The sequence below is a fragment of the Nilaparvata lugens genome, chromosome 6 (genome assembly GCF_014356525.2).
Source record: "Nilaparvata lugens isolate BPH chromosome 6, ASM1435652v1, whole genome shotgun sequence".
NCBI classification, from domain to species: domain Eukaryota; kingdom Metazoa; phylum Arthropoda; class Insecta; order Hemiptera; family Delphacidae; genus Nilaparvata; species Nilaparvata lugens.
In genome coordinates this window covers 45,799,061-45,824,155 of record NC_052509.1, presented here as the reverse complement: position 1 = coordinate 45,824,155, position 25,095 = coordinate 45,799,061, and the positions used below count along the sequence as shown (strand labels likewise).

Genomic DNA, 25,095 nt, shown 5'->3' with positions numbered 1-25,095 from the left:
TTTAATATAATGCCTTTTATACATGCTTTAATCTAAAAATAATGCCTTTTACTCACTCGAGGAATACCTGAATTGAATGTAATGTACATATGATTTATCTGTTCAATTTGTATCGATTTTCTGTTCAATTGTGTGTAGACTACTTTTTAAAAGTAAGTATTATGACTTGCCTAATGCTATAATTGTAGCCTGATGGTTAATAAAACGAATCTTGAATCTTCAATCATGCTGCTGCTACTACAGTCCTGGAATGGTGCATGTCACACATATCCGTCATGTGATCTGAACTATTGAAATTACTTTGACATTATTGTTCCATGAGAAATTGTTTACAATGCTAGTAAAGAAAACAATACAGTGGAGGCTGAAAATTATTCTTCAATAGTATTTTTTCATGGATTATGATCAATATTGTTTTTGTTTTGAATAAATTAAATTGAATGCAAAATATGAATGATGTATAGAATTGAATAAATCAATCATTGAAATTATAAACAAAAAAGTTATTTGTGATTTCAGAATAATTGCAAAAAATAGTGGAAATATTCATGAAGAATAACTTACTCCAGTTTTTATTTGAAGTTCATTAATCAATTTTTGTGTGAGGGTGTTGACGGCAGTGACACTCTCTTCCAAATCATTGCAGGCAACAATAGTGGGACAATACATGCGCAGCGCATCCTGAAATTGCTGCTCCAATAGAACTGGAAACTGCTGGCAATCGCTCCAAACCGACAATGACCGTTTCACCCAGTAATAGTTCTGCAAAATTGATATGTAAGTTTGTAGTTGGACGATTTTAAAATTATTAATGACAGTTCTTGCTGCGATACTAATAATAATGAGAACATTGTTATGATTTCTTCGTCAGAATCATTAAAACTAATATTTATTTATTCATGTCAAGTTTACCTTTGTAACAGAATATTAAGGTAATCTCAATCTGTATTAACATGGAAAGAAAATCTGGTTACACGAAAGAGTGATTTTCTCTAAAGTGGACTATGTCGTAAAAGTTTTTCGCCGTTGTAGCATGATTCTATGTTACGTTGCAGCTATGTTTTTGTTAGTAGATATCTTAATGAAGAAAATGCTGAATAATATTCATGTAGTTATGAATGCTGGTGTAGATGGAGGGAAAATTGTGTTTGTGTATCAAGGGACTCAAGTGCAACTTCCTCTTTCTGAGGGAAAATTTGTAGTCATTCCCCTCAGGACGAAAAAATCTAAAATCCACAAATAACTAATATTATGCAGGGTATGAACAGTTCAGAGGAAATATTTGACTACTTCAATATTTACATGAGAATAAATTATAATAGGCTAACAAGATGACATAAATGAATGAAAAATAATTATGCAAATATATCTAGGTAGGGAAAAGCCTGCATAAATATATTGTTGGCTCTAACGGCTGTATGAAATTAAACTCCAAATAAACACAGTTTAACACAGCCAAAAGCACAATTTAACACAGTTAAACTCAAAATAACACAATCTGCTTATCTATCTATCTATATTCTTTATGTGCCTTGAGAAGGAGACATGAAATCTACCTGGAAAAATGTGAGAAAGTACGTGAGTTTGACTTTGGACTCGGAGTTGGTGAAGTAGCTAGCACAAGTTTCCAAGAGCAAGAGCACCAGTCTGATTCGGAACACACTTCCGGGGGGATCCAGATAAGATTCTGATTCGGGATCTGTACTCACACCAAACGTTATCAACGAGTAGAGAACCTGCAAAATATAAAACTCACGTTCAGTAAGATATTTCCAAGCAAACGTCTACACATAATTATAATATTGATATTTGTTGATTACTAACAATCAGTCCTTGATTAAGTGCTTTCAGAAACTGAGTGAAATTGGTGAAATATGAAACAAAATGGTGGAGAATGAATTTTTACTTGTCTTTTTAATTAGAAGAAAAATTAATTTTTAAAAAAGCCCGAGAATTAAAAGTAGAATAAGAATAAAAAATTAATACAGTACCTATGTTCTCTCTTTGGTAATACTTAATTAATTTAATGAAGTTTTTTACAGTCATAATTCATGACTGTCAACATGATAAAATGTATGCTTAATTTGATGTACTGCAATTCACTGATAAGATTTTGTCATCGCAATGCTCATGTATTATCAGCAGATATTACAAATATTGGACCAGCAATATTCCTCTTTTAAATTTACGTTCTTTCAATGATATGCTTATACAAATGGAACAACCCTTGATCTGATATTAAGTGGTATCCCTATTAATGTTTCCAAGTCTAACGATCCTATTCTTACTGAAAATAGTCATCATCCCGCACTTTTCTTTCAAGTAGAATTGCCTCGAATGCATTTCTCCGCCACTGAAATTTCCTATTATAACTTCAAAAAATCCTATTTTTATAATCTTTATCTAACATTGAAAAATTCAGACTGGGAGAAATTATATTTCATTAATGACTTAGATGAGGCTGTTGATTATTATTATGATTTATTTTACAATGCTATGAATTTGAGGATCCCCAAGGTAGAGAAGAAGAGCTGCGCAAAATATCCTTGTTGGTTCAATAATGATAAAATCAAAAATTTAAAATTGAAGAATAAAATAGCTCGTAAGAGAAAATTTTCAAGATATTATACAGAAAGATTTCAGGAAGTTAGGACCACTTTGAAAATGCAGATAGCTGAGCTGTAGCTTATCATAGTTATATAACAGCCACACAGAATTAAGCTAAGACTAATGTAAGAACTTTTTGGAACTACATAAAAAACAAAAGAGCAAATAATACTGTACTCAGCGAATATGAATTGAATGGTGTTAAGATTCCTGTTAGTGAAGTACCACAAAAATTTGCAAACTATTTTGCTTCAGTTTATAGCAATGATGCTCCATTTGGCTTTGATGACCTTGTTGAAACAAATGCTGAAATCAGTAGCACAGTTGATAGCTTTGGCATAAAAAATATAACTATACATGTGGTTGTTGAATGCATTAGGAATTTGAAACCTAAACGGTCATGTGGGCCAGACAACATTCCACCGTATATAATCAAGGGCTGTTCGGAAATTTTGATCAAGCCTCTTCAATAGAGGCTCACGTACTGATGCCATTTACCTTGATTTTTCTAAAGCCTTTGATAAAGTAAACCACAAAATCCTTTTACAGAAAATGTTTGCCTTAGGATTCAGATCTGAATCGGTAGCCTTTTTTCATTCATACCTTCTTGATCGATTGTTTTTTGTACTCTTCAGGCCCGTTTTCTAGTAATTCAGGAGTACCTCAGGGTAGCAACTTGGGGCCGCTCCTGTTTCTACTCTTAATTAATGACATTTCCTCTTGTGTAAAAAATAGCAACTGTCTAATATATGCAGATGATATCAACATTTATCGTGCCATAAATGACTGTCGAGACACTGAGCTATTACAACAAGACTTAGATATAATACATGATTGGAGTCTGAGAAATAAACTGGTACTCAATGGACAGAAGTGTAAATACATTATTTTCACAAGGCAGCGGACGCCAGACGTTTTCAGCTACTCAATGCAGGGTAACCAACTCGAAAGAGTTTATTTAATGAAGGATTTGGGCATTTTCATTGACTCCACCCTCAATTTCAAGGAGCATGTTAATTATGTTGTTAGAAGTTCCAATAAGATGTTAGGCTTCTTGATAAGAAATGTTAGACATTTCACAGATATTGGGCTTATCAAAATGCTCTACTACTCTTTGGTGAGAAGTCGATTAGAGTACTGAGCTGTGATTTGGAATCCATATCAGAATTCTTTTGTGAACTGTGTTGAGCGCATAGATATAGAATAGATTTCTAAGATATTTATTTTATAAAAAACATTATTTTTATTGTCCATATGATTAGTCCATGCGTGATCTGAGAAGCACTTTTTAAATAAAATCTTTGAGTAAAAGACGTGACTATTTATCACTAATTGTGCTTCATAAAATTCTTAATAGTCAAATAGATGTTCCTAATTTTGTTCAATATTTCTTTGTCCCATAAAACAGACCACGTTTAAACATGTTATTTGCAATAGAAAGATCTAGAACAGTGCAACATACAAATTGTTTCCTTCAAGGAACATTGCGCCTGTACAATAGTTTAAACCCGATTCTTGACCCATTTGGTGATAATTTACGCAAATTTTGTTTTAAATCTATGCAAGCTGTTCAATTTTAACTGTCATATTATTTTGCAGACCTTCAATATATTCTTCCTTTCATTTTTACCCCGTTCTTTTTCTTCTATCAATTTTTTAAGCTTGATTAAGTTTTTTCAATTTTTTATATGTAGTTCTTATTTATAATCAACTTTTTTCTAACTTTCTTATCTTTTTTCAAGCAACTTTTTCTGTTTTCTTAATCAAGTTTTATCTTAATTTTTAATATCAAATACTTATTTCTAAAACAGTTTTTTTCTAAGCAAATTTTTTCTGTTTCCTTTATCTAGTTTTGTTTTGCTTTTTAATTTTAAGTTCTCAATAATTATTTCTAAATCATTTGTGTCATACTTTTTGTATAAATGAGGTTTGTTTTGGCGTTTAGCTGTAAACCTCTTCGAGTTGTACTTTTTTTCATGTAATGTATTCTCAATAAATAAATATTAACAAAAACGGGAGACAGTGATACGATTATATATAAATGTCATAATAGTTCAGTTGCAAGACTAAAGAAAACTTAGTAATGACTATATTACGTTGAGTAACTATGAATATACGAAATATACGTAAATATAACGAGCCTATCGAATATACACAGCATTAGATCCTCATGATTAATAACAAAAATCTCCCAGCTTCTAAAAGATAAGAGATCTTCTATTTTAGCAAGAATGAGAAATCTTTAATGCAAACATCTGATAAGAAATTACCATTGAATTATTAAAGTGAGAAATAATTCAACCAACTAATACAGGTTTTAAGCATAATCCTTGAAATCAAGAACTAATCCAAGTATCTCACACACTGGAAACTGAGTATAAATACCTTGAATACATCATTACTATCAATCAACCGATAATTGTACAGTTCGCCGTAGTATCTTATCATTGCTATTCGCCGTTGATTCATACAGGCATCATTCATCTCCATCCCAATTCTTATGTCCTCGAGGACACCATCCACTACTCTGGATCCAACATGTTCCTGCAACAAACAACAATTATTATGAATTAATCACAGTTAATTGATGTTTAATATGAGGTTAGATCGTTGGACAACAAGGTATCTCATTTCAGTAGAAATATTTCCATTGAAGTGGGAAAAATTGTAATATAAAATTAAGTTGAGAGATGAGAATATCTTTGACATTTCACTACCTTATTTATTATTTTATTTATTGCACAGAACACTACAATCATAATATAATTATGATCATGGATTGAAAAACGATATGGAATTGCGTCGAAAATCAAATAGTTTTTTACAATTTAGTGAAAAATCTAAGAAGTTTGTTAATTTACTATGCTCACTTGATATTCTACAATGCCAGCTACGAGGTTGGCTAATGCAGGAATGTGCGTGTATTTGATTTTCCAGGCGCTAGTCAAGCATTTGATTATATAATCAGCCAACTGTTTATCTTCCCAATCTGCACTTCTCAAGGTTTCCACTGCACTCTGGTCTGAATCAGATCCCATCAGGTGCTGCAAGTAAAATAATTATTAAATTACCAAATTTTATTAATAATCTAGATTCATGCGATAACATTTCTAAAAAAATGAGAACTGAACACATAGAACTGCTTTTACTATTCAATTAAATTTAAATTGTAAGATATAGAGTTTTCTAAATTTGTTGGAATAAATAATTACTCAACTAGAAATGAGGTGAATGGAATCGGATTCAGAAATACGTTTACTCGATATTTGAAGAAAATTGGTCGTGAATTCAAGGTTCATATGAAAATAAGAAAAAACCATGAATGTATAAACAACGACTTTTCAGAAAGCCCACCAACTCCCAATAACTCCAAAATAGCTTCGCTCACACCGATGCAAATCGCTTGACGGCGACGGCAACGATTTCAACCATTTAACAACTACTTGAAGGTTATCCTGGTCTAGTTTACGTCACGTGATTTCATGTGCTTATCATGGCTCATCCCACACATAAAAAACCAATAGAAACAATATCCAAAACTATCTCTCTCCATCAAAAGATTTAAAAAAAATAATAATACAGCAAGCCCATTCTCAACTATTTTCAGGTTTGTGTGCACATAGAAAGCGTTGCGAGTTCCACGTTCTTGGAAAACGAAGTTAATTATTAAATAAGTACGAGAGAAATGCTAACATATTATTGCATTGGTACTGGAAGCTACCAAGTCTGATAGTACCTAGTTTTTCTTCAATTTAGAAATCGAACTAGACCGCTTGTCTTTGACCATCTTTGACACCAAGAGCGTGGACCGTAGAACGCGGAACGTCTGACCGCTCTGTATGCACACACTCTAATAAATAACATAATAATAATTCCAACTATAAATTTCACATTTATTAGTTCACAGTTGTTGATAGCTTGAAGGAGAACGCCAAACTTACATAAAATAAGACTGATCGTAAGAACTGATGCATCGGAGGTCTGCTCTTCTGGATGAGAGTTCGTTCGCTCGGAGGATTGATCAAATAGAATGTGTTCTCAATGAGCTGTGCGTAACGTGTTTCCATAGCGTTGGCAGTTTTCAGTCTCATCATCAGCTCCTGAAATATCAAGTAAGAAGTCATCTAAATCAATAGTAGATAACGTTTTCAAGCAGTCCGTAAATAATGATTAGACACAAATACAAGTTCATACCGTAGGATTGAAGAAATTTGCTTATACATGTACGGAATAGGAAATACACGATTGACGCATTATCTCTTAAGTACTAATCAACTGATTAGCTTGCAATTTTAGATAAGGATTCTGTATTTACCGAATATAGATATACTCTAGGATTATCTTAATTTTTATTGATCAATTCATTTTAATCTAATAATTGAAATAAATTTATTCAATTTTTGATTCTAAGGTTAAGCAACAATAAAAGCCCACCCAAGCAGAGCTTTATCCAGGTGACTCCGTAGCTTAATTGGTATCACGCGCTTTTAGCTTAATGAATGTAAAGCTGCGTACACATATTCGCGCTTCCAACCAGCACCGAGCACGCTCCTCCCTCGTACCGCCATCGTACCACCATTGAACCACAGTCGCACCGCCCACGCACCCATCATGAACGTTATGGAAGATGTTAGATCTTCTCGCGTTCCCCGGTCGAACGACTCTTGCTCGCCGGTCGATCATCAATCGCTCTGCTGGAGTGACGTTCGGTTGCGGAGCAGAGCGAAAGTCTGTACGCACCTTTAGAGGTTCGAGGCCAATCAAAATCATTCTTTTTATAATAAATTGTGTTATTATCTTACAGTTTTACAACAGTACTGACGATTTTGTTGCTTGTCGGACGCGTTTCGTGGCACTGAGCCACATCCTCAGCGTACAAGGAATAGCTAAGTACTGAGGTTTTGTAAGTTTGGTATTTTAGGTTATGTGGAATAAAGTGGGAGGTGTGGGTGGAGGAAGGTGAGGGATGAAAGGTGATTAAAAAAGTCTTGGCTGAGAAGGTTCAAACTGTATTTATTGGGTAATAATATCGAATAGGGTGTGGGATTAGTATTGGAGTTGGCTATTCAGGATATTAGTGGGTTGTGCTTTATTGTGTTTGTAAATTCCATATTCTTCTACAGTGTTGAGTCTATGCCCTTTTTTGCTGAGGATTTTCAACACTAATAAATATCGTTCAAGAAATGTTTACAAAATAATAGATTATTATTGTATCTTTTCTTGGATAAAAAGAGATTGCATTTTACAATAAAAGATTTTCTCCAGAGCAAAACACGGGTTACCTGCTAGTATATTATAAACTGCAGTACATTATTGACTACTCGAGTTTTATATTTGAACTAATCTTAAATCATCATTCAATTAATATCTGAATACTAACATACTAAATCTTTCATATGAGTTGTAAGCCTATCCACATTTTGAAATGCGTGCATATTTTGCGATGTGAATGAGATAATGTAGATGATATGTAGATGTGGATGAGATAATCAGCTCACCAAGTAAATCTTTGTACGCTGGTGAGTATCAGGGCTGCGATACAAGTATCGGCCACACGTTTCGAGAAGAGCGCACGCCATGTCTATGTTGTGATGAGTGAAGTTGTGCAGCAAAATTTTCAAGCAGTACAATGCTTCAAATTTGGAGTACAGTCCAAACTTCACCATTTCACCTATAAATCGCACTACCTTCACTTTCGACTCCACATTTATTTGATCCTGCAACCAATTAAAAAATCTATATAAATTTTATGAGTTTTATATTATGTTACATTATATTTTGGATGGGTTTGAGTTGAATCACCTGTTTTTTTTTTAGATAGAATCTACGGTCATGCATAATTTAATGAAATGTAATTTGTGGGGTCGCGCTGATGAGCTATTTGACTAAATGGTCGCGCTGATGAGCTATTTGACTAAGTGGTCGCGCTGATGAGCTATTTGACTAATTGGTCGCGCTGATGAGCTATTTGACTAAGTGGTCGCGCTGATGAGCTATTTGACTAAGTGGTCGCGCTGATGAGCTATTTGACTAATTGGTCGCGCTGATGAGCTATTTGACTAAGTGGTCGCGCTGATGAGCTATTTGACTAAGTGGTCGCGCTGATGAGCTATTTGACTAATTGGTCGCGCTGATGAGTTATTTGACTAATTGGTCGCGCTGATGATCTATCGCTTATATAAGTCAAGAATCATGCGCCTGCTACTCCCCTTGGAAGGGTGACCGCTTGAGCCAACTCCTGGATTCAGGAGTTGTAAAATCGCTTCCCGGTGGTTCGGAGCCCACCTAAAAACTGTAGGTCCATTCAACTCTCATTATCATCCGCCTCATTACCCACGCACAAGCCTAGAGCTTATGTGGGAATCATACTCAGCAAAAAAAAACTATTTACACAATCAGTGTATTTCACAGTGATATCAGAAAACAACCAGAAAGGAGTCGGAAATAGTATTTTATGCTGAAGATTCAGCAACATTCTAAGGAGGAAAATGTCTATGAAAGCTAGTACAGGAAAGAACGAGATCGCAAAGATGATTGATTGTTCATACATTGTTCAAGATACTATTGTAAAAAGAAAATTTAGATTTCATACTATTTTACTCTTGAAAAAACTCAAGATAATGGTTACACAGTTCTACATATACGTTAGTGCTATTCAGCAATTAATCCGTCCAAGCGTTGCCTCCTGTACCTTAATAGTTAGTTAATACACTCCCCTCTCAGTTTAAGTTATATGTATGGGAACCCTTCAATAAGTTGGAGACTTAAGTTGGATACTGTAACTTTCAGGATAAGATATTGGTCAAATACTCTACCTTTTGACGTACAAGTGAATTTCAACCCCTCAGAAGGGGGTGACATGGGGGAATATTTCAAATGTAAATACTCATTGTGTGGCACATCATGTAGCCTCTTTAAAACAAGAAATATGGCATCTATAAAACATTTCTATGATGTTTGTATCCAAAATGGCGGCTGATTGAAGTTTTAGTTTTTTTTTTTAATAAGGAGTTGTTACTCAAATATTTTAAATTTAGACACCCATTGTGTGGTTCATCATTTTGAAGGCCTTTTCAAGACGAGAAAGATGGCATCAATAAAAATGTTCTATGATATGAAAAATGACGGTGATTGAAGTTTTAGTTTTTGCTTGAAATTTCAATCAGCCGCCATTTTTGATACAAGTATCATAGAACATTTTTATTGATGTCATCTTTCTTGTTTTGGAAAGGCCTTTAAAATGATGTACCACACAATGGCTGTTTACTTTAAACCCCTAATTTCTCTAAAAACTAAAACTTTTAGTTTTACTATTCAACAGAAAGCAATAAATGGAATGAAATAAATTAGAAAGGGATGACAACACAGTTTAGAAATAGTTATTTGTGCAACTAGTGCGCAAAGTGACAGTTTGCTGCACCGAAAGAAAAGTTTACGCCCGAGCCGTAGGCGAGGGCGGAATGGCTTCTTGAGTGCAGCAGAGGAACTTTGAGCACGTATTTAACATTAAATTTTTCCTACAGTTACCATTGAATATGAAAAGTGGGTAATTATGGGTAAAATGATTGCTAAAATCCATCAAATGTTTGTGTGTGTAATGCTGTTATTAATAACAACCTTAATTCATTTTAAAATTAATAATCAATTGAAGTTGAAAATTCTCAGCCAAAGTTCTCATTTTTACTCATTCAAGAATCAGAAAAAATACAGATAGAACAAAAAAATCGCATTCCAAATACACGCCAACAGCTGATTGGGATGGCTGCAAGATGGCTGAACCGACAAGCGCGCGACCTAGTGGGAAGAATCATACCTAAGTTTGTTTCATCCAGCTAAGAAGTACTGAAACAGGATTCAGAAATTTAGACTTTTGCTCAAATTACCGAGAAAAATGCTCAAAGTAAACTGAAAAATATTTATAAAAATAACATAGACAACAGAGAATATTTATTGTACTATTATGTTTTTTTATTATTTTTATTTATATGGATTTCAAACGGTAATCATTTAACCTCAAAATTCGAATTTTAAAATGTATATTTGCTACTTTTCTCATTGCTTGCAGTTGAAATAATAATTATCATTAGAAAAGAACTATTATTTATTTATAAATGATGAGAATTCGTAAATGATGATTATTTAATTATGATTTAGATGAACATTATTCTTGTTTTGGATTTCTAGATTGGGATTTTATCATAAATGTAGGGTAGCCATTGAAATGATTCTTATCTAAATCTAACCAGTCATTGTTACCAACTTAATTTTGGTTTTCGTGCACTAATCCTCCATATAACCCACCAACTATTTTGTGTTGCCATGTTGCAAATCTGGAGTACGCAAACTAATACTTTGCGCACTAGAGCGGAAAAGTGATTCTTTGCGTTCTGTAATCAGTGCAGGAATGGCCACTTTTCAAGGTAACTGTAGGAAAAGGCTATTTCAACAGTACTAATCATAGGGATTTAAAAACCAACTCTCGCATTTTTAAAGATAGCTCACCTTCTTACTGATATGGTATTTGAAGTCACGTTTCAATAACTGCACAAGACTGGTGGTCAAATCTGGAATAGCCAGATTCAAGATTGCTACGAAGCGACAGTAGAAAGGCAATAGGTCGGATCTTGATCGATGGACAGAAAATAATGCTCTGTAAAAAAATATTGAAATAAGTCAATGGAAATTCAACAATTATTATTCAATTTCATGTGAAAACATTTTTTATATAATAGATAAAAAGTATCGATACATAAAAAAATAATTTTCCTCATTTCCTTTATTCATGAATTTATGATGAGGTTGAAAGATGTATATTAGTTCCCTTCACTTTATCAATCGAAATTCAATCATATGTATTCATATTTCGTATTTTAGCCCCAATCCGTTCCAGTAGCATTCAATCGTTGATTTTGTTCTCTTAAAAAGTTGCTGATTGAAACTATTACAATTTTCTTTACTGTAAATTCATCAGGAATATTTTTAAAGAACAATTTGAACGATATAACGACAATAAGAAATTACAGCTCCATAAATAATTTTGATTTGAAGATGAAACATACTGATCAACAAATCGTATAAGTAGTCAATCTAAAATTATTTAATCTGAAAAATATTAATCAAAAATATTAATCTGAAAATGAAAGTAGGAAATCAAAAAACAGAATCAATTCAACATATATAATAATTCTATATCTGAAGATAGAACCAGTTGATCAACAGACCTGCTCAATTTTTTACACGCAGACCTTGAATTGAGAGAGATAAGAAACTCTATAGCAGCATTATCGATCATTTCTTTGTTCACACAATTTGGGAGAAGGCGTAGAAAATTTTCCAGCTGCGTTTTATTTGAAACACTTTCCGAGTCTTCTATTTCTGAGAAAATAAATTATGCTTTAGAAAATTGAAATTTGAATATATTTTGTTTTAATAATGAAATTGATTCTATGAAATTGTGGAATGATATTATATCTGAACATGAATGATGAACATGAAAATATTGCAATGGAACTACAAAACAATCTTTGAATGTTGAATCAACACTCCGTAAAACTACACCCTCTAAAATATAGAAGAAGTGGTTAATAAGAATTATATTCTAATACGAACTATGATTTTTTGTTATGATTGTTGTTTAATTAGATAATTGGATATTAGAATGTTGGTGAGGATAAATTAACACTCACCTTCTACTGTGACTGGCTCTTCTTTAGATGGTTCTTCAACTAGGAAATCATCGTCTTTTAAATCTTCATCAAGCTTTTCTTCTGTCATCTGAATGAAATAACGAAATCTAAACTCAATAAGTTACACATGAATTGAATCGAGAATACAATGTGATACATAAAAAATTAATATTATAAATTGAAAGTTTGAAAAACCCTCTAACACTGGAAGATTTCAATACACATGTATAAGCATGATTTCAACACATAGTATAGTCAACTACTACTAGCCCAGTCAACGAAGTGTTATAGAGGGAAACGCTTGGAAGACAATTTTTGACCCCGCAGTTCTCTTTAGGGTAGTGAGGAAGTAAACATATCAAAAGTTCAAAGGTACCATTTTTTGGTTTCTCGCATATAACTCGAAAATTATGCATTTTACAGACATGACTATTCTATAAGAAATTAAAGCTTACATAATTTCCTACAATATTGATTTAACAACTTTTTCTATATCTCTTTCACTTTTCGAGATATCCGCTCTAAAAGATGTGACATTTTTGAAAAAACACATTTCCTTCAATTTTTTGCTATTTTTGCTCAAATAACTTTTTGAATATCGATGGGAGAAATTCTTGCTGATTATGAGCTTATAGAGCATCAAATTCTCTTCAATTTAATGTATAATTTCACAAGTTTACGCATATCCCCTCGACTGTTGCAGCAGCTTCAGTGTTGAGTGTGAGATCTTCAGTTATGCAAAAATAGACCAATTAACAAAGGAGTTTGGAGAGAATGTTTTGAACACCATTTTTGACTTCGCATCTTTGTTGGGACCAGTTAGAGGGTGAACATATCAAAAGTCCCCATCCCTACCCCTTGTGCTAAAGGGATGAGGGTGGTTTAAAAGTTGCATTTTTCAATGTTTTGCTTACAGCTCATATCTTTAGAAAAATGCGTTCAACCGACCTGACTAACTATTCAGAAATGAAGGTTGATAAATTTTCTACAATATTTGTTCAGTAAATTTGATATAAATTCTGATATATCCAACAGTTTGCGATATATACTCTCTTAAAAGTGTAAAATTGTTAAAACAACAGCTTTTAATCCTATTTTTTTATGTTTCAGGGCCTACAACTCTCCAACAATGCATCGTAAAATGAATGCTCACCGTAGATTTGTAGATCTTTGTTTTCTCTCTTCAATTTGATGTTTTATTTCACTACTTAATGTTTTCCTTCTATTTTTTTTGAGAAATTCTCAACTCTGCAACAAGTGTCAACTTAGTAGTTCCACACCTTCAATAGACGGGCTGGAGATGCGTATTTTTGCTATGTTTACCCCCAATTATTCTTCATCAAGCTACAAAGTCAAAAATTGTGTACCAGATGTTCCAGACTCAAATTTCATTGTCAAGTAGTGATCAATAGAAGGAAAACATTAAGTAGTGAAATAATACATCAAATTGAAGAGAAAACAAAAAATGGTACCTTTGAACCACCTCCACCCCCTTAGCACAGTGGGTAGGGGTGGGGACTTTTGATATGTTTACCTCCTCACTACCCTAAAGAGAACTGCGGGGTCAAAAATTGTCTTCCAAGCGTTTCCCTCTATACCCTTTTTTGAGCATTCATTGCCTTGACTATACGTAAAGAACGATGATAAAATTGGTTTAGAACTTTTTAATATTGGAGCAGTGAATTCCCATTACCTTATGAACATACGAGTAAGATCAATGATATAATTCTATTATCTAATGTTGAAACGAAATAGCTGAAACATAAGTATACCATGGTTTGAGGAGGTGCTTGTCTATCAGTATTCGTCTGAGGTAAAAATTCTTCAATTGTCGGAAATTCTTGATAGAACCTTCTGGTCTCTTCATCCTCCCATATAGAAATCTCAGTTTCTTTCGTTGTTTCCACTTCGGAATTTATCTCATCTGAAATTTTAAAATCAGTCTTCGAGAATGGAAATTTTACTAATTTTTCAAACTACAAGGGTTATTACTTTTCACAGATACAGTAGAATCCAGTAATATATTCACTTTATTATTCAGTTATCGATTGGTATCTGACATCTTGTAGGACCGATGTAATCATGCTGAAACCCAGAAATAAACCAAGACCAGTGTACTTCTCTGATTAGGTCTATATTGAAGTAAACCCTAAACCTTTATAGACTGAAGCCTATAATCATGTATAATATTACAAACTGCAGGGTACAGTTGGGCTAGAAGCAGCCAGAAAACCGAAAACTACATTTCCACACATTCATTTTTTACATTTTCAGCAATAGGATTCTATTTTCATCCAAAATAATGTAATTGATCAAGTTCATGAATCTCAAATGTACTACGATTGAAATAATTCATACGACTCGCCAAACAAATATGATCGGTATCGGTACAATATGATATGCAAAGTATTATTGCTAAAATAAAATTCATAACTAAGTACAACTTGATTATAATAAGCAACGTATATTTTCTAAAAACAAATTTGATACATAAGTAACTAGAGGTTGTTACCTGCATGTAATATATTTCAAACTAGATTGCAGTTTGAAGATTTCTCTATAATATGTTTCTAAGTTGTTAGAGCAATATGTTTCTAAGTTGAAAATAATAAAGCAGCAGGAGCAGACAATATACCAGCGGAAATGATCAAACATGGTGGTGAGAGCCTCTGGATAAGTATAGCCCACCTAATCAAAAAGGTGTGGAGGGAAGAAATTTTACCAGTAGAATGGATGGAGGGACTTATATGTCCTATCTACAAAAAAGGAGACAAGTTTGAGTGCCACAATTATAGAACAATCACCTTAGTGAATATTGTAAATAAAGTTATGGCTCAAGTTATTGGTGAAAGATTAAAACCCTATGTAGAGGAAATAATAGGAGACTATCAATGCGGGTTCCGTTTCCAGCGATCCACAACAGATCAAATATTTGTCCTGCGCCAAATGCTGGAAAAGTGTGTAGAGCATCAGTTAGAGACATACCACATGTTTATTGACTTTGCAAGCGCCTATGATAGTGTGGATAGACGGAAGCTGTTGGAGGCAATGTATGAGTTAGGAGTTTCAGCTAAATATGTTCGCCTTGTGAAGGCGACTCTTGATGGAACATATTGTAAAGTAAAGCTAGGGGGTGAAGTACACGAGTCTTTCGATGTAAAAAAAGGCCTAAGGCAAGGAGATCCATTGTCTCCTATCCTGTTCAATTTTGTACTGCAAAAAGTTATAAAGGATTCAGAAGTAAATGAAAGAGGCAACATTTTCAATAGGATGCATCAAGTATTGGCTTTTGCAGATGACATTGATCTGGTCACGCGAAGGAAAGAGGATATGGAAAGGATTTTCCTGAAAGTAGAGGGAAATGCCAAAAGAATAGGGCTTTCAATCAATCAGGACAAAACAAAATTTATGGCTGTGGCACCTCGGAGAACATATGCAGGAGATTCTATGGTGAATGACTATGTTCTTGAAAAGGTAGACGAGTTCGTTTATCTAGGCTCCCTGATTTCCTCCAGTAATGACACGAATATAGAAGTTAAGAGAAGGATCTCCCTGGGAAATAGAGCATTTTTTGGAGTCTCCAAGGTCCTACGATCAAGACTTTTATCCAGGAAGGCAAAACTCCAAATACATAAGACAAGAATTCGACCTGTATTGACGTATGGTAGCGAAACCTGGACGCTCACTAGAGAGGAATTCAGAGTTTTAGCCGCAATGAGAGAAAAATTCTACGTAGGATACTGGGACCAGTTAGAGAAGAAGATGGTTATAGAAGTAGATACAATCAGGAACTCTATGCCATTTTCAGGAAACCTGACATTATTGGTGTAATTAAAGGAAATAGAATAAGATGGGCAGGACATGTCCAGAGAATGGATCCGGCAAGGGCACCATAGAATGTACTGTACTGCACAGTACAAGGGAAAAGGAAAGTGGGACGCCCAAAACTCAGATGGCTGGATGAACTGGAGAAGGACTTGAGAGAGCTGGGAATACGACGATGGAAGACGACTGCAGTGGATAGAGAGAGGTGGAGACTGATTGTAGAGCAGGCCAAAACTCGACTATCGGGTTGTAGTGCCACATAATGATGATGATGATGATGAAGTTGTTAGAGCTTTGTGCAACACAGGATTTCAAATTCATAACTTACTTATGGCGTCTGCGTTTCATTTGCAAGAATTTCATCTATTTTTTTCAACAAATTATATAACTTACTATCCGCAGGTAGGCTGGGAAGTTGCTCTCCAATCAACTGAGCAAACGTTTGAGCAGTAGCAAGCGTTGATAGAAGATTTTTTTGGAGCTCTTTGGTTCTGTTAGCACGATTCTCTTGGATTTCACCCTTCATCGCGAGAATTTTCTTATTTTGCAATTCCAACGATTTCATACTCTTGTATAGCTGTTAAAGATAGAGATGACATGACAGTAAATGTTGAATTGAGAAACGATTCGAACACTTAAAATTAGGAGATGAATTTTCAATATTGAACTTCTTCTTTCTGAGCACATGTCATAGATTGAGAACAGTCTGTGACATTGTGGCATCTAAGATGTTACGTTTATTCATTAATTTATTAATACAATTACAAATCAAACAAATATGTTACTTTGTGATGTTTACTGTTCATGTAATGATAAATGAAGTTATTCAATGTCTTACAGTTGAATTATTTCATACTAAATCAATAAGTAGAGGTTCAAAAAGTGAATTGTATGAAACAAATAAATTGTGAAAATTCAAGTTTTGGAAGTCAACTAGCCAATTTTTCCACAGTTTTCTACGTTTGAAGGTGCACCCACGAAAACGCGCATTTCACTTTTCATCAGCTGATGCTACGCTTGTTAAATCTGTAGCTTCCTGTTTCTGTACAAATAAAAAATATAATCAGCTGATGAACTGTGATGAAAGTTTGTGGCGCACAAGTCTGTACGCAGTTCAATATCAATAACTGATGTCCGGTTTCACCAAACCCGGTCAAGGCGTTTGAACATTGTCAAATCAGGTACGCTTCACAACGCGTGCACTAGAACATAGTATGACTTCTATGGCAATAGTTACCTATACGGTACTATCGATAATTCCAGTTCACACTTGCAAATCGTACCTGAACCTGGCTTGATAAACTTGGTAAAACCAGCTTGGTGAAACCAAGACATGAATTTTGTAGAATAGAACCCTAAATCACCTGCAAATTGAAAATTGATTCAATTTGCTATCAATTCATGTTATAAGTTTATGTTGTGTTCGTTGTTTCATACGTTTCGTTGTTTCATACATACATATCGTTTCATTACCATATTTATAATTTCGTAATCGTTTGTAAATACAGTGCCAAGTCATGTATACCACCTACTTCGATTGAGAAAGGGTAGTTGGTACATAAAAACTCCTTTAATTACCTTGATAAGATGTCCAATGAAGGCAGAGTAGTAATCTTTCAGAATAATCCTTATGTTTTCTTGTTTGTCCGATGAGAGGATATTACTATGAGGCACTTCAATCGCATAACACTTTGACAGGTGTTGTATTTTTTCGGGAATAAAACCTGTAAATGAGTTTAGAATCTCTCAATTAGTGAGCTAAGAAGTGACACAAATTGTAGGCCTACTTTATAAAGCTAATTGTTAGTATTATCTTGAATTATTTCATGGCAGATAATGTCATGATTCAGCCTATGTTTAGTTTCTAACAACCTAAGACAAAAATATCAAACAAATGCAATCTAGCCTTTAAGGTGATATCAATTGAAAGTGAGTTCAATTGAAATAAAGTTGTAAAATGATTCACATACCGATCAAATCTTCTCCGCAGTGCTTACAGAAGCTGATGATGATACTGATATGACGGAAATGTTCCCTATCAGACATTGTGAGAAAGTTCAATGTTGAAATCAACAACGGAAAAGAAGCTCGTTGCGAAAATATTCCATACGCCATTAAATCGGCGAAAACCCGAAGATCCACTCTCAATTTGCTGGGGTTTGCAATCTGCAAGACAAAAAATATATTTTCATAAGTTTTTATATTCTGAGTAGATTTTTGCCCACACCTATCTCTATCAGAGTTCCCAGTGTCGCTCTGGGCCGGCTAAACTCAGTCGGCGACTGGGGAGGGCCGCGGCAGGGGACGGGAGTCTTGGTGGGGCGTCCGTCAACCACCCTCGCTCGGGTTGGGGGTTGAAACAGGGTTTTGAGTGCTTTGGAGAAATGTTTCCCTCTTTTAGGAAAGAGGGGCCGTGCTTTCGCACTGCCAAACAGGGTTGGTCGCGGGAAGAAGGGAACAGGAACCTTGCAGTGTTAGTCGTGAGAAAGGGCTTCGTGTCGGGACTAAGTCTTAGTCCTCGGGCACCGGTGTCTTCCCGGGGTCCGGGTTGGTTGCGGAGCTCTGGTAAAGGCTTTCCCTGGCCTTCCCAGAGGTCCTCTTCCGGTTCCGCACTGGTTTAGTGCGCTGCGGCGGCCCGCGCTCTGGACTTTCCTAAGTCCTACTTGCCGGGCACCAGCTGTCTCCTGGGGTCCGGATCGGCCGCGGAGTTGCGGGAAAGGCTTTTCCTGGCCTTCCCAGACGTCCTCTTGCGATCCCGCACTGGACTAGTGCGCTGCGGCGGCCAGCACTCTGGACTTTCCTAAGTCCTACTGGCGGGCACCAGCTGTCCTCCTGGGGTCCGGATCGGCCGCGGAGTTGCGGGAAAGGCTTTTCCTGGCCTTCCAGACGTCCTCTTGCGATCCCGCACTGGACTAGTGCGCTGCGGCGGCCAGCACTCTGGACTTTCCTAAGTCCTACTGGCCGGGCACCAGCTGTCCTCCTGGGGTCCGGATCGGCCGCGGAGTTGCGGGAAAGGCTTTTCCTGGCCTTCCCAGACGTCCTCTTGCGATCCCGCACTGGACTAGTGCGCTGCGGCGGCCAGCACTCTGGACTTTCCTAAGTCCTACTGGCCGGGCACCAGCTGTCCTCCTGGGGTCCGGATCGGCCGCGGAGTTGCGGGAAAGGCTTTTCCTGGCCTTCCCAGACGTCCTCTTGCGATCCCGCACTGGATAGTGCGCTGCGGCGGCCAGCACTCTGGACTTTCCTAAGTCCTACTGGCCGGGCACCAGCTGTCCTCCTGGGGTCCGGATCGGCGCGGAGTTGCGGGAAAGGCTTTTCCTGGCCTTCCAGACGTCCTCTTGCGATCCCGCACTGGACTAGTGCGCTGCGGCGGCCAGCACTCTGGACTTCCTAAGTCCTACTGGCCGGGCACCAGCTGTCCTCCTGGGGTCCGGATCGGCCGCGGAGTTGCGGGAAAGGCTTTTCCTGGCTTCCCAGACGTCCTCTTGCGATCCCGCACTGGACTAGTGCGCTGCGGCGGCCAGCACTCTGGACTTTCCTAAGTCCTACTGGCCGGGCACCAGCTGTCTCCTGGGGTCCGGATCGGCCGCGGAGTTGCGGGAAAGGCTTTTCCTGGCCTTCCCAGACGTCCTCTTGCGATCCCGCACTGGACTAGTGCGCTGCGGCGGCCAGCACTCTGGACTTTCCTAAGTCCTACTGGCCGGGCACCAGCTGTCCTCCTGGGGTCCGGATCGGCCGCGGAGTTGCGGGAAAGGCTTTTCCACACCTTCCCAGATGTCCTTTCTCGCCTCGATGTCCCACTGGTGGCCTACCAATGGGGAGTCAGGTTTCGACCAAACCTGACGTGTTGTCGTTGGTCGAAACTGGCAACCCATCGTCCAAACAGGTTAAATGTCATTCAACACTCGCCCAAACGAGTGTAGAGCAGTGGAGTTCACTGTGTGAGAGGCTAATCGACTTTAGCCTCGACACAACTCCCGGTCGCTGAAGGAATCGGAGTTCACTTAGTACTGGTGTACTGTGACGTTGCTAGCTGCTCGCTGCTTCCTTCTCACCTCTCTCGACCGCTCGACTTGGCTCTCCAAACTCGACTGCGTCTTGCTGGCCTTTCTCGAGCCTCCCTCAGTGACCGAGAGGGAGGGGAGAGAGGATGCGCAGCATCGCTGAGCGGTAGGCCAGTGGCTGGCTTGAACGTTGACCCCTCAGATTCTATGAAAGATAGCCGAGCGTCGAATAAATGAGCCCTAAATTCAATTCCTTTCTCTAGTTACGATATACATTGTGACACACTGTTCCTACTAAGGGAAGGGGGGGAAAAGAGAGGGGGAGGAGAGGGGGGGGTGAGGATGGAAGGGGTAAACGGCAGACAGAATGTCCCAAATGCCTGAGTACATTCTGCCGCCTCTCCGCCGGTCAACATAGACCGAACATAAACTGGGCGCCAGGTTGGTTCCTCGCCAACCGGTGGTGATGCGTCGGCACCATCCGAAGAAATGAGCAAGCTACCCGGCCAGATCCTAGGCCTAGCTTCAGAGAAGATCTTGAAGATCTGCGCCGTGCTTCCGCACTGCGTTGAGACGCCGTGTTCGCACACTGCAAGAGACCGCCGTGCTTCCACACTGCGATGGGGGACGCCGTGCTTTCGCACTGCAAGAAACGCCGTGCTTTCGCACTGCAAAGGACCGCCGTGCTTCCGCACTGCAATGGGGGACGCCGTGTTTGCACACTGCAAGAGGCCGCCGTGCTTCCGCACTGCGATGGGGGACGCCGTGCTTTCGCACTGCAAGAAACGCCGTGCTTTCGCACTGCAAAGGACCGCCGTGCTTCCGCACTGCAATGGGGGACGCCGTGTTTGCACACTGCAAGAGGCCGCCATGCTTCCGCACTGCGATGGGGGACGCCGTGCTTCCGCACTGCAAGAAGCGCCGTGCTTTCGCACTGCAAAGGACCGCCGTGCTTCCGCACTGCAATGGGGGACGCCGTGTTTGCACACTGCAAGAGGCCGCCGTGCTTCCGCACTGCGATGGGGGACGCCGTGCTTCGCACTGCAAGAAGCGCCGTGCTTTCGCACTGCAAAGGACCGCCGTGCTTCCGCACTGCAATGGGGGACGCCGTGTTTGCACACTGCAAGAGGCCGCCGTGCTTCCGCACTGCGATGGGGGACGCCGTGCTTCCGCACTGCAAGAAGCGCCGTGCTTTCGCACTGCAAAGGACCGCCGTGCTTCCGCACTGCAATGGGGGGACGCCGTGTTTGCACACTGCAAGAGGCCGCCGTGCTTCCGCACTGCGATGGGGGACGCCGTGCTTTCGCACTGCAAGAAACGCCGTGCTTCCGCACTGCAAAGAGTCGCCGTGCTCTCGCACTGCAAAAATAAGGACGCGGTGCTTTCGCACTGCCGAGTCGCCGTGCTTCCGCACTGCCCAGGACGCCGTGCTTCCGCACTGCAGGTGAGAGCGCCGTGCTTTCGCACTGCCGGGGAGCGCCGTGTCACACTTGCAGGACACTGCCGGGAAGTGTCGTGCTTCGCACTGTACATAAATGGACGCCATGCTTTCGCACTGCCAAGTCGCCGTGTTTTCACACTGCAAAAGGACGCCGTGCTGTCGCACTGCAGGTAAGAGTCGCGGTGCTCTCGCACTGCCAGGAGGGACAACACAGGGTACACAAAACACACAAAAAACACAGGAACACAAAAACACAGAAACACACAAACACAGAAACAAATCGCCGGGCTTTCGCCCTGCAGGCCGTGCTTGCGCACTGCGTGCCGTGTTTTCACACTGCCGCGGTGTTCCCACACCGCGAAGGTGTGCGTCCGCGTAATGACAATCCAGACACTCACTGACCGATGTGTCATGCTTGCGCACGACGTTCGGACGAGCTCGCAATCTGGCTGCAGTGTTCCCACACTGCCTTGGTCAAGCTCGCGCACTACCTTTGCCGGGCTTTCGCCCTGCGGGCCGGGCTTTTGCCCTGCATGCCGTGCTTGCGCACTGCGATGGGGGACGCCGTGCTTTCGCACTGCAAGAAGCGCCGTGCTTTCGCACTGCAAAAATAAGGACGCGGTGCTTTCGCACTGCCAAAGGAATGCCGTGCTTTCGCACTGCCCGGGGCGCCGTGCTTCCGCACTGCCAGGAACGCTATGCTTTCGCATCGCGAAAAAGGACGCCGTGCTCCCGCACTGCAGAGTTGCCGTGTTTCCACACTGCCGGGGACGCCGTGCTTCCGCACTGCAGATGAGAGTCGCGGTGCTTTCGCACTGCCAGGAAGGGCGGGTAACACAAAAAAAAAAAAAAAACAAGGTGAACAACACCTCAGACAGGTTCTGAGAACCTAAATAACATTGCAAGGGAAACGCCGTGCTTCCGCACTGCAATGAGTCGCCGTGCTCTCGCACTGCAAAAATAAGGACGCGGTGCTTGCGCACTGCAAAAGGAACGCCGTGCTTTCGCACTGCCCGGGGCGCCGTGCTTCCGCACTGCCAGGAACGCTATGCTTTCGCATCGCGAAAAGGACGCCGTGCTCCCGCACTGCAGAGTTGCCGTGTTTCCACACTGCCGAGGACGCCGTGCTTCCGCACTGCAGATGAGAGTCGCGGTGCTCTCGCACTGCCAGGAGGGGCGGGTAACACAAAAAACGAGATGAACAACACCTCAGACAGGTTCTGAGAACCTAAATAACATTGCAAGGGAAACGCCGTGCTTCCGCACTGCAATGAGTCGCCGTGCTCTCGCACTGCAAAAATAAGGACGCGGTGCTTGCGCACTGCAAAAGGAACGCCGTGCTTTCGCACTGCCCGGGGCGCCGTGCTTCCGCACTGCCAGGAACGCTATGCTTTCGCATCGCGAAAAGGACGCCGTGCTCCCGCACTGCAGAGTTGCCGTGTTTCCACACTGCCGAGGACGCCGTGCTTCCGCACTGCAGATGAGAGTCGCGGTGCTCTCGCACTGCCAGGAGGGGCGGGTAACACAAAAAAAACGAGATGAACAACACCTCAGACAGGTTCTGGGAACCCAAATAACATTGCCAGGGAAACGCCGTGCTTGCGCACTGCATGTGCCGGGCTTTCGCCCTGCATGGCCGTGTTTTCACACTGCCTTGCTTCGCCGTGCTTGCGCACTGCATGTGCCGGGCTTTCGCCCTGCATGGCCGTGTTTTCACACTGCCTTGCTTCGCCGTGCTTGCGCACTGCATGTGCCGGCTTTCGCCCTGCATGGCCGTGTTTTCACACTGCCTTGCTTCGCCGTGCTTGCGCACTGCATGTGCCGGCTTTCGCCCTGCATGGCCGTGTTTTCACACTGCCTTGCTTCGCCGTGCTTGCGCACTGCATGTGCCGGGCTTTCGCCCTGCATGGCCGTGTTTTCACACTGCCTTGCTTCGCCGTGCTTGCGCACTGCATGTGCCGGGCTTTCGCCCTGCATGGCCGTGTTTTCACACTGCCTTGCTTCGCCGTGCTTGCGCACTGCATGTGCCGGCTTTCGCCCTGCATGGCCGTGTTTTCACACTGCCTTGCTTCGCCGTGCTTGCGCACTGCATGTGCCGGGCTTTCGCCCTGCATGGCCATGTTTTCACACTGCCTTGCTTCGCCGTGCTTGCGCACTGCATGTGCCGGGCTTTCGCCCTGCATGTGCCGGGCTTTCGCCCTGCATGGCCGTGTTTTCACACTGCCTTGCTTCGCCGTGCTTGCGCACTGCATGTGCCGGGCTTTCGCCCTGCATGGCCGTGTTTTCACACTGCCTTGCTTCGCCGTGCTTGCGCACTGCATGTGCCGGGCTTTCGCCCTGCATGGCCGTGTTTTCACACTGCCTTGCTTCGCCGTGCTTGCGCACTGCATGTGCCGGGCTTTTGCCCTGCATGGCCGTGTTTTCACACTGCCTTGCTTCGCCGTGCTTGCGCACTGCATGTGCCGGGCTTTCGCCCTGCATGGCCGTGTTTTCACACTGCCTAAAAACTTCCAGCATCAGACAGCTGGAATGAACCTCCAACACGACCAGGAACTCGTCGTGGCCTCAGCAATAGTCAGCTGAGATACAGCTCCAATAATTCCAGGAGCTCGTCGAGGAAGTAGACTCAAGTTGCAGTCCCCATCCTCAAGAAGAAACGTGATACACAACAATGTACCACTTCACAGGAGGCAGAAGTTGATAGAGGCGAATTGGAGTTCAGGAAAATTACCAAGTGTCAGAGTGATGGATACTCTCCGTTAGTTCAGTGTATCAGCAACTTATTGTTCACAATAAAATATGAGAGATGGTAATATGATGAGGAATACTGAATTATATGGTTGACATGAAGCCACTAGTTGTGATGTTACACCACATATTTCGATTTTATATCACAATTAAATGTGGTCGAAATAATAATTCATTTTCGATCTGTTATGAGGATCACAGCCTTCTCACTATATCACAATAATAAAATCGAAAATATAAATTTCAACTCAATATTCCACTTCTCACTGTTCATTTCAATAATGAAATCAATCACATTATTTACTTATGCAAAGTAACTATCCATTGGATACAAATGACAGTGTGTTTATTATAACAGATAACATCTGCTAATTAATTCACAACCCGTGAACATTTATTGCTCAATCTCTCTTTCTCACTTCAAGACTTATTTCACCCCGAAATAAATCTTAATTTACTTTTTCAAAGTAATTACTCACACAAGGTGTGTATAATGACATAACAGCTGTTAATTAATTCACACTCAGTAAATATTGATTTTCCGAAAAATAATCACAACAATCAGCACAAATAGTAATAATTGAATGAATTAATGCACCGTCAATAAACTCATGATGGTAGGCTGAGTAAAAATTAGATTCACTCTCGAGACGTGATCTAATTCCAAAACTAACAAGAGCACGATCTAACACAGACTGACTCAATAACCCTAGAATATCTGGAAAAACTAGAATTCACATGAATTCTATTTTATAAATTGTTATTGAAAAGGAGAAGTAATTCT

At 40.0% G+C, this 25,095-nt stretch overlaps 1 protein-coding gene across 4 annotated transcripts in view; it reads right to left on the bottom strand.

Moving 5' to 3' along the window:
• LOC111057946 (regulator of nonsense transcripts 2) overlaps positions 1-25,095 on the bottom strand; it is a 54,797-nt gene that overhangs the window by 12,213 nt on the left and 17,489 nt on the right. For all 4 annotated transcript variants that reach the window (XM_039430900.1, XM_039430901.1, XM_039430899.1 and 1 more), the window contains 13 exons: positions 18,089-18,284; positions 17,697-17,842; positions 16,512-16,695; positions 14,066-14,217; positions 12,294-12,381; positions 11,829-11,982; positions 11,110-11,257; positions 8,106-8,324; positions 6,549-6,707; positions 5,478-5,651; positions 4,993-5,151; positions 1,557-1,736; positions 565-762 (listed from right to left, as the gene is read on the bottom strand). In XM_039430900.1, coding sequence (XP_039286834.1) covers positions 565-762; positions 1,557-1,736; positions 4,993-5,151; positions 5,478-5,651; positions 6,549-6,707; positions 8,106-8,324; positions 11,110-11,257; positions 11,829-11,982; positions 12,294-12,381; positions 14,066-14,217; positions 16,512-16,695; positions 17,697-17,842; positions 18,089-18,284 — 2,157 coding nt within the window. The remainder of the gene's footprint in view (positions 1-564; positions 763-1,556; positions 1,737-4,992; positions 5,152-5,477; positions 5,652-6,548; positions 6,708-8,105; positions 8,325-11,109; positions 11,258-11,828; positions 11,983-12,293; positions 12,382-14,065; positions 14,218-16,511; positions 16,696-17,696; positions 17,843-18,088; positions 18,285-25,095) is intronic.